The sequence below is a fragment of the Alternaria burnsii genome (genome assembly GCF_013036055.1).
Source record: "Alternaria burnsii strain CBS107.38 chromosome Unknown 730, whole genome shotgun sequence".
NCBI lineage: Eukaryota > Fungi > Ascomycota > Dothideomycetes > Pleosporales > Pleosporaceae > Alternaria > Alternaria burnsii.
The window spans coordinates 1,517,030-1,533,952 of record NW_024066110.1 but is presented as its reverse complement, the minus strand read 5'-3'; the positions used below and the strand labels follow the sequence as shown (position 1 = coordinate 1,533,952).

Sequence of the window (16,923 nt, the reverse complement as noted above, 5' to 3'; positions counted from 1 at the left end):
CCTCGGACAAGGCCGTCGACAGCTGCCAGAGATCCATGACATGATGGCCCACCGCACTCTCCTAACCCCCATGTCTGCACGACCACCGCAGTCGTCGGACTAAATATAGTTCCCCGCAGACATATCAAAGCATTGGAACCAACATGACAGTTCAGAGCTCATGCTGATGCGCTCATGCGCTGATCGCGGGGTGGGGCCGCTCTTGTTCCCGACCTCGTGGGAACGCCCACGTGACGCAGTATTATGTCAGGGCCATGATTGCCAATGGAATTTTTCCGAACGCCGTCACGGCAGCATACACCACCAGAAATGTTAAGACCACACACATACCGACCATTGTCCCGGGGACTGTCCAAGACGTCTGTGTCGCTCACACGATCAGCAGCATGCGCAGGTAGAAGGAATCTCGCCACGGCAGTTGCAGAAGAGAGGGTTAGCACTGAGTTCACGTAGCACGCCGAAGCCTTTCTAAACTGCCATCCAGGACCCCACCGAACTCGACCAGATCACCACCCTCCCCAATGGCATCCGCGTCGCTACCGAAGCCCTGCCGGGCCACTTCTCGGGTATCGGAGTCTATGTCGACGCCGGCTCACGATATGAGAACGATGCATTGCGCGGAGTCAGTCACATCATCGACCGTCTCGCCTTCAAGTCCACACGCTCCACCACCGGCGACCAGATGATGGAGAAGATAGAAACACTGGGCGGCAACATACAGTGCGCCTCCAGCCGAGAGTCACTCATGTACCAGTCTGCCACCTTCAACTCCGCCGTACCCACCACCGTCGGTGTCCTTGCAGAAACAATCCGCGATCCACTAGTCACCGAAGAGGAGATACAGCAACAGCTTGAGACAGCCGACTACGAGATTGGCGAGATCTGGAGCAAGCCAGAGTTGATCCTGCCCGAACTAGTACACATGGCAGCTTTCAAAGACAACACTCTAGGCAACCCACTGCTATGTCCCAAGGAGCGCCTACCATTCATCAACCGCGCCGTCGTTGAGGCGTACCGAAAGGAGTTCTACAAGCCCGACAGGATAGTGGTAGCCTTTGCTGGCGTAAACCACAACGAAGCCGTCCGCTTGACAGAACAATACTTTGGCGACATGGAGAAGGGCACCGGTCCATCGCTCATCGGTCTAGAATCAGAAAGCACAGTTTCCAACTCTGCACCTCAACAACAGGTCTTCACAGCCGACCACCCCACACCCACCGGCGCACCGCCGCAATCCTCGAAACTCCTTTCAAAGATACCCTTCTTCAAGAACATCTCCACATCCGCTACTTCCAACGCTTCCGTCAATACATCACTCGACTTGAACTTCCCACCGATCGACACATCACTACCGTCGCAATATACCGGTGGCTTCCTCACCTTACCTCCGATACCGCCACCAGCAAACCCTATGCTCCCCCGCCTATCGCACATCCACCTCGCCTTCGAAGCCCTCCCCATCTCATCGCCCGACATCTACGCCCTCGCAACTCTGCAAACACTCCTCGGTGGAGGCGGTTCCTTCAGTGCAGGTGGACCTGGAAAGGGAATGTACTCGCGTTTATACACCAACGTCCTAAATCAGCACGGATGGGTAGAATCTTGCGTTGCATTCAACCACAGTTACACCGATAGTGGCCTTTTTGGCATCGCGTCATCATGCGCCCCCTCGCACGTTGCCCAAATGCTCGAGGTCATGTGCCGCGAACTCAAATCGTTAGGAGACGAAACCGGGTACGCCGCGCTCAATGAGGTTGAAGTCCAGCGCGCAAAGAACCAACTCCGCTCCTCGCTCCTCATGAACCTCGAAAGCCGAATGGTAGAACTAGAAGATCTCGGCAGACAAGTCCAGGTTCATGGCCGTAAAGTCGGCGTCAAGGAAATGTGCAAAAAGATCGAAGACGTTTCCGTCAAAGACCTGAGGAGAGTCGCTCGTCACGTCTTTGGTGGACAAGTCAAGAATGTTGGAGGTGGGTCTGGAGCCCCGACTGTTGTGCTGCAAGAGGGTGAACAGGAAGGCCTCAAAAGGAAGGAGTTTACCTGGGATGATATCCAGACACGCATCGCTAGGTGGAAGCTTGGTCGCAGATAGGAAATTGCAACCCCTCTGAGCCTTTTGCTGGTGACGTGATTGTAAATGTAGCTTATGTATTATAGGGCTGGGAAAGAAATGATGAAACATCATGATTATGTATTAGTGGACCAAAGATAAGTGTCAGTAGCGTACGAGCCCTTACTCAAGATACTCCATTACCATGTCCGGGAAGAGCTCCCCATTTCAACTAAGGATACTATCCTAACCATCTCTGAACGCATCGGACAGGATGCGGGTATCAAAAGAAGAGCTACCACGTACAGATGCCATTACTCTTTTGGTCCCAATCTTCATTACCAAATCGTGATCCTCTTTGGACGGGCATAGTTCGTCTGCTATCATCAAGTCATGAAAACACGTCTCATCCATCTTGTGGCTCGTCGTCCTTGCACATGTTCTGTCCAGAGTCTTCCGACCCGTGATCCTCACAGCTGTGCCATGATGCTTTGCAATCCAACGTCCGCATCCTCTTTCACCTCTGCGGTTTTGACCATAGCCCCCATCTTCTGCGTAGCCGGAACACTGAGAGCGACAATGTCAACTGTGTGCGTCTCGACTGCTTGCTCTGTAATAGCGACCCCCTCGATTTTGATGTTCTCGTTCCCATCGGTTGTGAAAGAGGATGCTGAAAAATCAGAATCGGTGCCGTTGTTGTTTCCTGCTGATCCATCGTCGATCGCTGTGGTATTTGCAGCGACATCTTCGAATCCACCTGCATACGTCCCGTTTCTAAGTTCATTGCGCTCTTTTTCTTTTCTAACGCGGCGCAAGGCACCGAGATCGAATTCGCCGACGGTTGGAGCACTGGTGTTGTCACGAACTGTACCGGTTCGCGGGAGTGGAAGGGTAATGTTGGATCCTTCAGAGCTGGATTCCCGGCCTGGCCGGAAGATGCCCTGAACTGCTGACTTGAGACCTTGGGGTGTAAGGAGGCTGGGTGCACGAGAAAGAGAACGGGCTATGTCGATGGAAGAACGGCGTCCCATTCTGTAAAATCTACGACGAGGGTGGCGCTGTGCAGAGATCTCATCGATATCGGTTTGCGTAGTCTTGAATGTGATTTCACTGGAATCGGTAGTGTTGGATGACGCTGTGTGCGGAATGCATGTAGACGTAGCAAAGGAATCTGAAGTGGGCAGCGTCGAGGGGGTGGTGTTTAGGGTCATGGAGGACTGAACTCTGGTGCCAATGGTACGCATAATCTGTGCAGATTTGACCGGGAGTTCTTCTACATCATCTTTTGTCAAGGGCGAGAAGTCCCCATTGACAACTGCTTGGAACGCGATGTACAGACGTTCTCGATAGTACGGGCGGCAGCTATGACAGGCTCTGAGAGCGCATGCTCGAGAATTCTTCGCGTCATTAGCATCGCCTAGTGGGGGCCTGCTGCTTTCACTATTTGGATGATACTCACTGAATCTGTAACGGGCAGGCTACTGAAAGTTCCATCGATGTTGTACGTCGCTCCCGCCAGAGCTGTAAGCCTAGCCACGACATCACTGGCTTCGGTAGCCTGACGCGTGTCCGATATGACCTGCTTCAGCTCTAGCTTGAGTTCCTTGAGCTTCTTCAGTTGCGTGGCCGTGTAGTGGCCGCTCTCCGCATTACGAATGATGCTCTCGCTCAATCCAATCCTCTCCAGCTCCTGTCGCAGTGTCGACTTGACCGGCTCGATTCTTCCATGCTCTTTTGATAGTATGGTGCGAAGCGTTGTGATTTTATGATCCTGTCTGCATTCGTAGAGGAACCCGATGGAAGGTGAGCGCCCACAAATGCTGCAGTGTTGCTCGTGGCCGAAGACGCGATCCATATCTAGATGGGTACAGTTTGGAACTCGCATGTGTCTCCCCATGGTGGCGTGGTGTTTGGTATTTCCAGCAAGCCCAAGGGTACTGGGATCGGCTGTTGCTAGGACAGGGCGAGCACGCGACAAAGAATCTAGAGGGAGGAAGAGAGCGAAAGGTGTAAGAGTGTAAGGGCGTGGTGCAGGGTTGATGTTGCTGTTCTGAGACAACGACAATGACGGCACCTAGGTAGGCAAGTGCACACACACTTAGCCTGTGAGAGTAAGTGAAGGCGTGGAAGGAACAACGTAATAACTCGAGGCAGTGGCAAGACGAGCACTCTGGTGAGTTTCGGTATGTCTCCAACAAACGAGAGATTCACGTGTAGAGGCGAGGGGAAAGAGAAGTCGGAGCCAATTAAGACCTCGAGGAGGGTCAGTCTACAAAAAGGGTCTGTCACCTGTCGAGCAATGCGGATTCTGGCAGCTTTGCACGTTGCGAGTTTGGTCTGGCCGCGTAGTTAAAAGACTACCAGTACTCGAGGCCTTCTGACGGTCTCTGCACATGCATCGACTGTTTGTTGTTGTCTTGGGATACAAACGACGAAATGAACAAGAACGCTTTGACGACGCTTTGGAACAAGACAAAGGAAAAAACATACAGAAGGAGGAAATGACATGCGAGGTAATTTCAAAAGCCGACGTAAACAGCAAGATGGAATTGTACCATGTATAGGGGGACGATTGCGTGTAGTTGCATGTGGTGAGGAAGTTGAAGTAGTACACACAAATGTGTCCGACTCCACCCTGTGACACGTCAAGCTGTCGCAGTGAGCAGACGAATGATGATCATGATGCCAGCTGCATTGAAAGATTGTTCGGTTTCTCGTTGAAGCGGTGCACACTCAATGCAAGTTCATCCGTATCGGAGAGGCTGGGGATGTAGTCGGCGTGAGACGATGTCAAGATCACCAGGCGATAAGAGGTCGATGGAAGTGACTTCAGGATCGCGCTTGCCAGCGTAAGGATACCCTGCCATGACGACGCCATCAACCTTGTGCATGACTGTACTCGCCATGGCCCACGAGAATCACAATCTTGGTTGGGGAAAGAGCCGGTAATGGGCCGTGTGAGCGCTGGAGCGAGTCTCGAGGTGGCTCGGTGCAAGCAACCACAGGCGGCGAGTCCCGACGCGCTCTTATCCGCTGGCAAAAAGCATCAGGGCGAACAGGTACGCAGTTTCCAATGTAGCTCAGGTGTCTCGCATAGCACCACCGCAGGCAAAGAGTCTGTAGAGACAGCAGGCTGGACAGCAAGAGGTTTAATCATCCAACCGAGGTCGTTGTTGTTGTCAGATCACGACACCTGCTTCCGCGTCTTGTCGGCGCTAAAGCTTGGACCCGAGGTGTTTACCTCCCCAGCCATCCGTCGCCGTCCAGCTCGTCGACACCCGCACTCCCCCACAAACATCTCGTCGACTGCAGCATCATCTTCTACACGCGCCCATCTGCCGTTTGCTGCTGTCGCATCGCATTGAGGCGCCATGTCGGTCAAATTCGAGAAGGAGACGACGACCAAGACGACAGCCGCTGTTGCCGACGCTCTGGAAGGAAAGGATGGAGTGATGCACAATCTCGGGCAGGCTCTGACCAAAGGCGGCGGTCCCAATGGATACCTCGCTGTGAGTGTGGTGCGATTCAAACATGTCATGGGCCAATTCACTGACTGTGGGCGCGTCAGGCATACCTCAAGCAGCTGCAGAGCAACCCGTTGCGCACCAAGATGCTGACTTCGGGTACTCTGTCTGGTCTCCAAGAGTTCCTGGCCTCGTGGATCGCCCACGACAGGAGCAAGTCGGGTCATTACTTTACTTCGCGTGTCCCCAAGATGGCCATCTACGGTGCCCTGATCAGCGCGCCCCTTGGACACGTCCTGATTAGCGCCCTCCAGAAGGTCTTCCAGGGGCGCAAGAGCTTGAAGGCAAAGATCTTGCAGATTCTCTTCAGCAACTTGCTTGTAAGTCCAAGCGCAGTCGGCCGTTATACGTCAGCGCCTCGCTAACCAATGCAGATCTCGCCCATCCAGAACAGTGTGTACCTCGTCTCCATGGCCCTCATCGCAGGCGCTCGCACCTTCCACCAAGTCAAGGCGACGGTCAAGGCTGGCTTCTGGCCTGTCATGAAGGTCAGCTGGATTGTCTCGCCCATCTCTTTGGCATTCGCTCAGCAGTTCCTGCCTGAGACCACCTGGGTGCCCTTCTTCAACATTGTCGGTTTCATCATCGGCACATACATCAACGCGCATACCAAGAAGAAGAGGTTAGCTGCTCTCAGGCGAAAGCACTACGGTGACGGCAGCGGCAGGAGTCAGGGTCCGGGTTCGCGCCCTAGTTCGCGCCCTGGCTCGCGTCCCGGCTCCGTCAGTGGAAGGCCTGTCGACGAGTATGGCCGTCCCGACGACCGCCCACGCTACTAAATGACAGGCCTGGTAATGACAGCGCGATTGTCCGGAGTCCTGTTCGCTGTTATATACCGATCGACCGTAGGAGCCCCAACGGTCAGAATGAGGCATCACCCGTCTTTGCTCATGTGTTACGACAAACTCGGGGAACGAGATTCGGCTACCAGTCAGGCGCTTCACCATCTAGTGCGCTTTCATATTCGGTCCCCTTTACGTGCTTTGTATATCCCATCTGTTTTTCTGTTAAATCACTGGAACCGCGACTGGCGTTCGTTCCGGTTACCACTAAATATACACTATTACTTCCACCCACTATGCGACCGCTCCCACCTGTATCATGTCGCCATCACGTCCAACTTATACAAGAACACGTCTCCGTTGGTACTGACATTTGTTAGGCTGAGCGAAGAGGCGGCGTTGGAAGCTGTCCGCCTATCAGAACCTCAACTTCTGTCCCAGCATTCGCGCTGTGCAGCCATGTATTACACTCGCCTACCTAGTACCACGCGAAGTTGACCCTACGGACGTGGTACAGAGTCGCTGTGCCAAAGAAGGACTCTGAAGTGTTCAGTGTCGATCTAATATTGCTCCAATAGGATTATGCCAATGAACCGCGGGCCCATACCCACAAATTATCCACGACAAACAATACGTGATAGCGCATGTGTTACGCTGGGGTCGGTGATCATTCGTGCTGAATACAAAGACTTCGAACGAAGATGCTGTGAACGACTATGCCACGCCACACACCAGCAGCGGTGCTCCCGCCTTGCTCAACTATAAGAGAAGGACGGGTTCAACCTGGCGCAGAGGTCCACTAACTTATGACGCTTTTGACGCTCTGCCAAGACCATCAGCCATCCACGTAACCCATTCTGGTCAATCAGATGACTCTCGATTCTGCTGATCAACTTGCGTTGTTGCCTTACGATGATCGCCTCTTCGGTGGAGCAGGGCTTGCTCGATCCAGATCTTACCCCTCTGATTCAGAGCCAGATCTTTACGTCCCCTTCGAGTCTTATGGCTACCGGCGTCCGCTATCGAGCGTTGCTGTGCGACTTCAGGATCCCTTCCTGAGGTGCGAGAGAGATCTTGGATGGAACATCGACTGGGCAGTTGCTTTCGTCGTTGACCGACTGGAACAAAGCTGGGCTAATACAGCTGATCAATTCAAGAGCATCAGGATACGGGCTGCAAGTCTCGAGAGGGACGGACTAATCCAGGAGATCCCATATCGTATCTTCAACAAGCTGGACGAAGTACTCTTTGCCGGCCATTTGAAGAACGCTGTCTTTCTCGATATCGGAAGCCTGGGCTCTGATGTCTCGGGAGCTACCTACGCCCCTAGACTGGGACCGAATCCTGATGTCAAGCGCATCTCAATCGTCCTAAACGTTGACGCGCTCGAGTACGCCGACGCGAAAGACATTATTGCGATTCTGGTTCACCACATGATACACGCATACTTCCTCGTTGCTTGTGGTGGTCAGAAAGAAGATGAGGTGGACTACGGACGGTTGAATCACGACGTGCATTTCGGAAAGATTATGCTTACTGTCAAGAAGCTCTCAGCTGTACACGGTAGAGAGTTGTCGCCACTGAACTATGGGCACAGCTTGTTCACCGTCCGCTACGTCGAGGATGAGTATCACAGTCCACGAAGAAAAGAAGCAATTGAGCGTGAAGATCGAGAGCAGTGGAATCGCAGTCACTGCCATAGCGATACGCAGGGGCCGTCCGAAAGCGAAGTGCATAAGTGGTACGGGAAGGTTTGCGAGCCTTTGTTCAACCAACCTAAGTGTGCGCGAGAGCTAGGAGTTCAGACATATAACGATCGGTGCCACGAGCTCGAGACCAGACACCGCGCACGTCTCAGACCGACTGCTAAGTCGGTCGAGTTCGTGTTCAAAGACAGGCCTGTCCTCGTCGATGCAGACAAGTTGGAAGGCTTTCTAAGTGTTGCACGAGCTTTTGACAGAGTAGGTAGCCGCTTTCTCACGATGCACAAGGAGGTATCGGAGGACACTTTCGTCCGCTTATTGGAGTTTCTTCATACCGGCTCCTACCGTCCTGACCCACGCCCATTCACCGCTGCTGCTGCCGGGTTAGGTATCGCGCGTCGAGGGTCACCGATCATCAAACCTCAATCAACCACTACTGACGCTTGTGTCCTTGTCGATGTGCAATTTGCCAAGCTTGGCACATTGATGGGTTTCGATGACTGCAAGAGCTATGCGTTGGATAGGATGAACGCCTATGGCATACTCAACGAAGATCCTGTCGCCATCCTTAAAGAGATCTACCAGGGGTATGAGCCTGATTCAGACCTCAAGGATTGGGCACGCAAGTTCCTCGTCAGAGCACCAAGTACTTCAAATCCAGAGTGCCGCACTACAGCGATTAGTGTCACCACCGTAGAGCCACCGAATCTTATCAAGCTCGAGAGTGAACAGAGCTCGCACCGCGCACGTTTTCTCGATGCCGTTGACGCAAGTGGAGCATTAGAAAACGATGTCAACAAAGCTCGTGCTGAGCTCAAAGCTGCTGGTTGGTACAACTGGCCATCACTTCTGCCTCATGACGCGCCTAGGCTCCTCACCAACCGTTCTACGAGCTACCCGACTCATCCACTGGCAGTTGATTATCGCTCATCTACTTCAGTCCCCTGGTCCAGCGTCCACGACCTCACAGACCAACTTTCCTCGCTGGATATCGAGCGCCTGCGTAACTTGGAGCGTGAGAAAGCTCGCGACCGTGAACGAGAAGAAAGGTTGAGAGATTATGAGCGATTCAAGTACAGTGACATCGAGCGTGATCAACTTAGGAAATTGCGTCGAGAGAAGGAGCGCGAGCTGGAGAGGGAGAAAGAGAAGCTGAGGAGGTTGGAAATGGAGAAGGAGAAGGTCAAAGAGACGCATGCGCAGTTGCAGGCTAGCGCTGCGATTGAAGCGCTTTTTGGGCAACGTGGGCATGGGTTTGTAGAGGACTTTGATTACGAGTAGATGAGAACAGACGGGTCATAAACGGATATCGAGGAATAGATCGATGTATCACGATATTCAAAGAGCTTTAACATGCAGTCGCAAATTCTTGAATTTTCGCTTTTTCAGTCTGCATACACATCATGACCCACGGCTGCCAGTGGAAGGGCTGTTTCTATCAAACATTCGTTTTGTTCCAGGCCTCAATAGTTCCACCAGGTTGAGCAGTGGTTTCCAAGCTGGACACTGCTTTTATGAAGTTTCTAGGTCCTTCCAAATCTTCTACACCTAATACTACTGTACTTTTCTGAAGGTCACTATTGTGTATCTCTATATCTGTTCCGTTGGGCATAGAAGGAGATCACACTATGCTGGTATTATTGTATGAAGGAAATACGGACGCAAATCAAGAAGATGCTGCTAAATAGCTCAAAATAAAGAGCACTATTGATCCTGGTATTTCATGATGTTCCTGAGTATTATACGTGCAACAGACATGTGGAAGGCTTTACATCTGAGTTGTGGAGCTGTAGCCGACTTTTTCTATGTTACGGATAAAAGCCGAGCCCACTACCGTCCATTCGTGATCGTAACAAATTTTTGCAGAGCCTTTGATTTCCCTACATCTCGCACATATCATCAACAGTGCAGCTCCGAATCGTCCAAACCAGCGATACGAAGCAATTTTGAGGCCAGAAAACTCATGTGAGATCGCGGACCGGTGCGTAATTCCAACAAAACCTGTTGCAGAATGGCTCTTCAGATTGTTCGCAAAGAATCCTACCCAATCCTCCTGGTAGACCTTCTTGATCATAGAAGCTCCATGCAGCCTTTTTAGGTGGGCGATCGCTAGATCAGACTGCTCATCCGTTAGGCTAGATGCATCAATTCGATGCCCAATGCCATTGTTTTCTATGGCGGACACAGTCTCTCTTAGAGAGCCCTTGATGAGAGCTGTGATGGATGCACCGTCGGAGGGTACACACGCCGCGTTCCCTGGGCAATAACTGATGTAATCCTTTAAGGCTTTCATACACCCTGCCTCTTGGCCCATTATGACAATCGTTTGTGTTAGGCCTAGAGTTGGAGGCGTGCACACAGTGATGAGATCGTGCCGATCAAAACACCCAATAAATTTAGGCCTGGAGCCTAGGGCATACATCTGCCGTTCCATACCAGACGTAATGGAGAGAACAGATATATCGAATTCCCTACGGCTTAACCCAAGTAGTGTGCAAAGTGAGTCTATGAGTTTCCATGCATCTTTAGCCTCCTCAAGTTTGTGTCCATATTGGTTCCGCACAACATCTACGGATAGTTCCACAAGTGATTTGTCGTAGTTCGGAAGTATTGGGTAAGGCGATTCCATACCATCGGTCGCAAGCCCTAAGAAAGCATATACTTTATCGTGTAAAAGACTGCACCGCGAAGCAGAGAATGATTGCAACAATGGTTGCAGCCTCATCATTTTCCGGAATGCTTGAGAATCGTTGTCATTGGAGTACCGCATTCGTTGATACCTTTCCCTCTGATGTAACAAATTTCGGCCAGGGGTATTCCACAAGAGAGGGTATCGTGGATTGTCATGCAGTGAAAGTTGGGTCATGTTCCAGACGACTTGGCGAAAGTCGTGTGCTTTCACGCGATAGCCGCCCCACCAAATGTTCAAGTAAAAAGGCATGAGGAATTCTTGTACGACCCAGACGCGCGACCAGTACGGTCGATTTAGGAGGTCCACCAGCGCTTGACGTGTCGCATCATTACTGTATCTAAGACAATGTCGCGTCGCCGATAAGACATGATATGCTAGATCTGAATTGTCGGTTGCTTCGCCTAACCACGCGATGGTAAATGTAGCGGTGGAGAACAACCCGCTCATCTGAGCGACTTGGTGGTTGCGCTCAAAGACGTCTTGTTGATTGATACCTCCCAGCGTTAGTCAGCTAATTCGAAGACTGTCTCCCTTAGCGCTGTGACGGATACATACATAATGCGTCGACCCACAATCGATTTCCACGACCCTCATCCCATACTCGGAAACGATGGAGGAAGTCCTTGAGGTTATTGCCGACTTGGATGGTAGCCCCACAGCATTGGATCTCACCAGATCCACCACTTTGGTCCCAAGTATACGAGAGGGCAATGTACGAAGGATGCTTATCGAGATCAGCAAGTGTGAGCTCGCATCGAATTGGATCATCTAAATCGCCAGGGAATACAGTGAGAAGACGAATGCTCTTCCTGGTGCGATCTAGCTGCCTGTAGCTCAAGGGCGCCATACTATCCCATGATCTTTCGTGCGATAGTGCCGTAAAACAGTACTTGACCTGAAGCTTCGTTGCTAACCATCACTTTGCTATGGAGACCTAAGTCCGATAGTGCTGTTGGATTTAGAGGGCGTATGTGTCGGAGAGACAGGACGTCGGTGAGATGAGAGTAGAAACGTTGGTAGGCTGGGCTGATAACCCGCTGGTTGGTTTCCTAAAAAAAGGTGTCATCACACAACATACTCTGGGCGGTGGCTGAGCTTTCAGATCTGTCAGACGTACACCCGTGCTTGATTCCACGGATTATCAGCAAATAGGAGCGTATAGAGAGAATGCGGGTAGAATCAGACAGCATACACATGTAAATGGCTTGCGCCTGTATCGCACGCCAGGAAAGAAGCCGTTACTGGCATTAAACACGGAAGTGCCCCGCAACCCCGCACAGCATCCACGTGTGTATATACCGAGACTGATCGCGAATAACGCACATTGGTCTTGTCTTAGAACAATCGATGTATAAGTCTTTCGTGTATATTTGTTAGCATCAATCAATCCACTTCAAAAGCACTCAAACCTCCCTATACACTTTTCAAACACCATGGCCACCAGTCAAGAGATCAACAATGCGCGTTTCAGTAAGGAGGCCCTGGAATGGGATTCAAATCAGAAGCATGTAGAATCGACTTCGAAAGCACTTGAAGCCATCAAGCGCTACGTACCTGCGTTCAAAGATGGTCGTAACAAAGGTATAAACAGCCCATCTACCACTAGTCGAGGACTAACAAGCATCACAGAACTCGACGTGCTAGAAATCGGTTGCGGCACTGGCCTGCTGTCTTTTATGCTAGCTCCCCACGTACGCAGCCTTATTGGCGTCGACACAGCAGACGGCATGATAAGTGCCTTCAACACTAAGCTGGCGGATCTTCCAACAGACCACCCGAATCTGTGTTCGATAAACCACTTCCTAACGAACCCAGACTCGCATGAATTGCAAAGCGCAGCAGCACTCCTTGCCACGAATCGAGGGGAAGCTACATCACCGCCCTACTCGTACCGATTTGATCTCGTGGTATCTCATTTGACCCTGCATCACATTCCTTCGATGGCGGAGATTCTAGAGACGATGAAGAAATGTCTGAAGCCAGGGGGTGTTGTTGCGTTGACGGATTATGAAGATTTTGGGCCGGAAGCTGTGCCGTTTCACCCGGTGAGTAAGAGGCCAGGAGTCGAGAGACACGGAATCAAGAAGAGCGAGATGGAGGATTTGTTATTGGGGACAGGGTTCAATGAGATTAGGGTCGACGAAGCCTTCGTTCTGCGAAAAGAAGTTGATGCTGAGGACGGGAAGCCGGTAAGGGAGATGGATTTCCCGTTTTTGCTGTGTTTCGGCGTAAAGAGCTGAAATACTCGGTCGTATGTAGACGTTCACGAATAGTGTTCTGTGGCGTCTGCGAATGATTCGGAGTAGTGGAAATCAATAATCTTTTAGTAGATCGTTCACTGCTTTCGCAGCGAAACGTTTTCGCTCGGCCTCTTCCATGCCCTCGCCCATCTCCTTGATAGCAACCATTTTCTGCATCATCACCTCCAGCTCTTCAACCTCTTTGTCCCCTGATTCCGGACCTTCATCGTCGTCAAACCCAGCCAGCGCACCTTTCATGCCAAACAGCTCCATGTTCATCTCCGCCTCTTCTGCTGCAAAACTGCCTTCGAAGCCGTCTTCGTCGCCGCCCATGTCCAGATCTGCCATGCTTTCCCATTCCCCAGCCTCGAGCGCTTCCCGAACTCGGTGTACCCCTGTCGCCTCCCCAAACTCGTTCTTCCCCTTCTTCTCAGAGTCGACGTATTCAAAGCCATAGTCCATGGCGAGCTCTTCCCATTCTTCATGACTCTTCTCAAGGTAGGGCGTGATGGATTGCGGCATCGCAACAGCCAGACACACCATGTCGCCGCCGTAGCCACATGCGCGCTCGATGACATCGGATACGGCCTGCATGGTCTCTTTGATCACATCTAAATCCTTTGTTTCGACTGGCTTCTTAAAGCAGTATATCCATGCACCGAGCGCGGTGACGACTTCGCGAGCTTCGGGCTTGGTGAATTCGGTGCGCCATTCCGCTACGTTGGCGAGCTCATCGATCCAAATAGGAAGGGTTGCAGTGTAGTATTTGGTTTCCAGACGCCATTCGTGCGTAAGGCCGGCAGTGGTTTCGGACGTTGGTTCGGGGGCGGAACCGGTGAGCTCTAGGCAGAGTCAGTGAATGCGCGCCATGTGGGAAAACAAGAGGTACCTTTCAGCAGTGGAAGTACGCCTGCCTCGGGCGCGCCGATGGCAAGAATACGCCGTGGGTTCTTGATGTCCATGTTGTGTCGGTGGAAAAAGTGTCTAGTTGCGGAGTTCTCGGGGGTCTCGCCATTCAACGTGGGGTAGAAGCCTGCGAATATCAAGAACGTTCGCGACTACGCCTGGCTGTATTGTGGTCCTTCGTATGCCGCCAAGCAAGTTTAGATAACACAAGGTATCTTCGACAATGTAAAAAATTGTGCATTCATCCCATTCAAAGGTATCATCAATTTTGGAGCTATCCCAGTTCTCAGCGTATGTCCAGCAAAATGCGATCTGGTTGCATACCTGTCCTTGCCTCCATTGTCTATTTCCCGCAGCCGAGGGCGCGCGTCCTCGCTGGTGTTGCGCTTCTCGTGACTTGCTCTCTGCTTATGCCGTCTTTCCGCTACCATTTCTCAACTCGTTCAACGACCACCACCGCCGCCACGAGTGCTAGCCCTTGCCCTGTTGACTGTTGCCCGACCACGCGCAAGACCGACACCGCGACCCCTTGTGCCTCTCGATCGGAACATGGGGGCGTTCCTATATTCTGTTAGCGCCTTTCTTGTTCGACAGGTGTAACACATCATACCTCAACATGTCGGGAACAATGAAGTACCGCACGTGGCTTCCCCTGATGTACACTTGTTCGAGATGTGAGACGCGACCGTCGCGGGCGGTGACAGTGATGTCCTTCAGCTGTACGTTCATGTTGTCCTCGGCTACTGTATGTTAGCACGAATGCAAGGGGCTGGGAGACGAGTACAGTGCAGACCTTCAATTAGCTTGCCACGGTAGACTTCACCCGATGTGATCTCAAGCGTGACAATGTGACCCTGCGTTCTGTTAGCGCAGGTTTAGAGACCAGTATCCAGCGGTGAACGTACTGCTGCCTCGTTGAGGAGCTTGATAGGGATACCGATAGTGCTCGTCATTTTTTCTGTGTAGACTCTGAACCAATATGTCGAGTATGTCTAGCTCGATCTCGCGGTGGGACGTTCGTGTAGGTTGCGAGAAATAGGGCTTCGTGTCGTAGGCGCAAATCGCACTCGTAGCGCGGATCTGCTCCAAGGGGTTATTTGCCTGTGTTCGTTACGTAGTGGTTGTCGACAACAGAAAAGAGCGCAAACTTGGGCGTCGTGGTTGCGAAGCGCGTGCGCGATGCTAATATCACTGTCTACAGAAAGTTGAGGTTGAGCTCGGACCAAATCTTAGTCATCATGCCCTGTCTCCCATACTATACTCAATGTTCCCTTACCTTTGATCACCAGAATCACGACCAACATCTAGGCGTCACTGAACCCTTCTCACAATAGCATTTGTTAACTCCTATACGAAAGTGTGCATGGATGGCTCATGACACACGTTGCGTTCATCTCAATGGTACATCGCTGCGATATTATGCTATCTCAGCGAAACCCATGAGCATTTCCGATGTGAGAAGATTGTGGTTTATAAATCCACTTGAAACACATGCAGGTAACAGCCAAAGTCTACGGATGCTCGGTCTCTGTTGTTGGCGTGTCGCAAAGTTCGGAATAAGATCGGAATCATCGGAAAGAACATCTTTCGAAAGGCGTCGCGCCACAAACGCGTCACCACTCAATCCCGCCCCTGCAACCACGTCGACTAGCATTCCCAATGAATATCTCGGGTACCCTAAACGTCTTCCGACTATTGAGAGATCCGACTCTGTGTCTACCTCAACATACTGTCTCAACATTTAATCATCTCCCAATTCCCTTGTCCAAAGCTTTCAGAAAAGATGGGGTTGCTGGGCAGAAAGAGGTAGACATTCAAGCTGTAGTACTTGACAAAGACAACTGCTTTGCTGTGCCACATACCGATGAGATTCACAAACCATATGAAGTACTAATACACGTGTCATCTCGCTCAGAACTTCGTTGACCACCTTCATAGGACCATTTCCAGCGCCTTCGACGCGCTTATCCGGGTACGAAACTTCTAATAGTTTCCAACACGGCTGGAACGTCTTCAGATAAGGGCTATGCTCAAGCTGCTATCTTGGAGGCCAATACCGGGGTCAAAGTTTTGCGACACTCCACCAAGAAGCCTGGCTGTGAGGAAGAGGTCATGGCTTACTTCAAGGCGCATCCAGACTCTGGCGTAACTAGACCGGACCAAATCGCTATCGTAGGTGATCGCTTGTCCACGGACATCATGATGGCAAACATGATGGGTGGATATGGATTGTGGATCAGAGATGGAGTGCAGGGACGGGGATTTGTAAGTACTTCCGCTCGGTGAGAGCACCGTGGAGAGTGTCTTCACAGAATCGCATGTGAAACATTTGGGGCTAACGAAACCACAGTTTGCGAGAGTTGAAGACAGGCTACAGAGCTTCCTCTTCCGAAGAGGTTATGCTGCGCCTGATCCTAGCCGAAATCAATTTGAGTAGTACATCAAATGGATTGGTCGACCTTAAGCTGAAGACATTGGTATCTGCTTCTTTGGCAGACAATTCACTCTGGACGGCAAGTCACTGTCTCGTCTGCTACAAGTTGTATTGAAGCCATGTTTGTTCTGTATCTCTACGAGATAGTCATTTTAATCTAATGACATGTCCAAAACTTCGATCTACTTCTAACCCATGACACGCATACATTCTCAGAGCTTTGCTGTGTGGTAACCCAAGGTACGATTGGCGGGCTCTGCCCCTCTAAGTGACGCGCTTTATAACAACAACCACTAAACGATGTTGTAAGGAGCATCCTTTAATAGGCTTCGTCAACCGTCAACTATTGGATGCATAGCCGATCGTAAAGATGCAAGACTACGGTTAATGTCAACATCCCTGTACGCTCGGCTTCGAGATAATCCTATAATCGCAGACCTTCCATCCCTAGATCTCTCTGTCAAAGCCAAAACTCAACGTAGGCAACTAGACAATCCAAATTCGAGACCATCTATTACAATGTCTACCTCGCTCCAACAAGCTTGCCACATAGGGCCGTGGCTGCTTGTCACTAATTCGCCTCCATCAAGCT

General features: G+C 51.3%; 7 protein-coding genes across 7 annotated transcripts; 4 read left to right on the top strand and 3 right to left on the bottom strand.

The window, feature by feature from the left end:
* Positions 1-309: 309 nt before the first annotated feature.
* Positions 310-2,092, top strand: GT037_003933 (mitochondrial-processing peptidase subunit alpha; the record flags this gene model as incomplete). Its single annotated transcript, XM_038928980.1, has 2 exons — positions 310-432; positions 485-2,092. The coding sequence occupies 2 exons, from the start codon at positions 310-312 to the stop codon at positions 2,090-2,092; spliced, it is 1,731 nt and encodes a 576-aa protein (XP_038788687.1).
* A 428-nt stretch (positions 2,093-2,520) lies between these two features.
* GT037_003932 (uncharacterized protein) lies at positions 2,521-3,947 on the bottom strand (the record flags this gene model as incomplete). The annotated part of the gene is made up of 2 exons (XM_038928979.1): positions 2,521-3,447; positions 3,510-3,947. 2 exons carry the CDS (start codon positions 3,945-3,947, stop codon positions 2,521-2,523), a joined length of 1,365 nt encoding a protein of 454 aa, XP_038788686.1.
* A 1,474-nt stretch (positions 3,948-5,421) lies between these two features.
* Positions 5,422-9,340, top strand: GT037_003931 (uncharacterized protein; the record flags this gene model as incomplete). Its single annotated transcript, XM_038928978.1, has 4 exons — positions 5,422-5,559; positions 5,619-5,894; positions 5,949-6,319; positions 7,309-9,340. The coding sequence occupies 4 exons, from the start codon at positions 5,422-5,424 to the stop codon at positions 9,338-9,340; spliced, it is 2,817 nt and encodes a 938-aa protein (XP_038788685.1).
* A 1,943-nt stretch (positions 9,341-11,283) lies between these two features.
* Positions 11,284-11,598, bottom strand: GT037_003930 (uncharacterized protein; the record flags this gene model as incomplete). Its single annotated transcript, XM_038928977.1, has 1 exon — positions 11,284-11,598. One exon carries the CDS (start codon positions 11,596-11,598, stop codon positions 11,284-11,286), a length of 315 nt encoding a protein of 104 aa, XP_038788684.1.
* A 586-nt stretch (positions 11,599-12,184) lies between these two features.
* Positions 12,185-12,991, top strand: GT037_003929 (uncharacterized protein; the record flags this gene model as incomplete). The annotated part of the gene is made up of 2 exons (XM_038928976.1): positions 12,185-12,332; positions 12,381-12,991. 2 exons carry the CDS (start codon positions 12,185-12,187, stop codon positions 12,989-12,991), a joined length of 759 nt encoding a protein of 252 aa, XP_038788683.1.
* Positions 12,992-13,063: 72 nt separating this feature from the next.
* Positions 13,064-14,850, bottom strand: GT037_003928 (uncharacterized protein; the record flags this gene model as incomplete). The annotated part of the gene is made up of 6 exons (XM_038928975.1): positions 13,064-13,833; positions 13,881-14,024; positions 14,349-14,458; positions 14,508-14,637; positions 14,682-14,751; positions 14,803-14,850. 6 exons carry the CDS (start codon positions 14,848-14,850, stop codon positions 13,064-13,066), a joined length of 1,272 nt encoding a protein of 423 aa, XP_038788682.1.
* Positions 14,851-15,556: 706 nt separating this feature from the next.
* Positions 15,557-16,446, top strand: GT037_003927 (had-superfamily phosphatase; the record flags this gene model as incomplete). The annotated part of the gene is made up of 3 exons (XM_038928974.1): positions 15,557-15,784; positions 15,836-16,179; positions 16,248-16,446. 3 exons carry the CDS (start codon positions 15,557-15,559, stop codon positions 16,444-16,446), a joined length of 771 nt encoding a protein of 256 aa, XP_038788681.1.
* Positions 16,447-16,923: the final 477 nt, after the last annotated feature.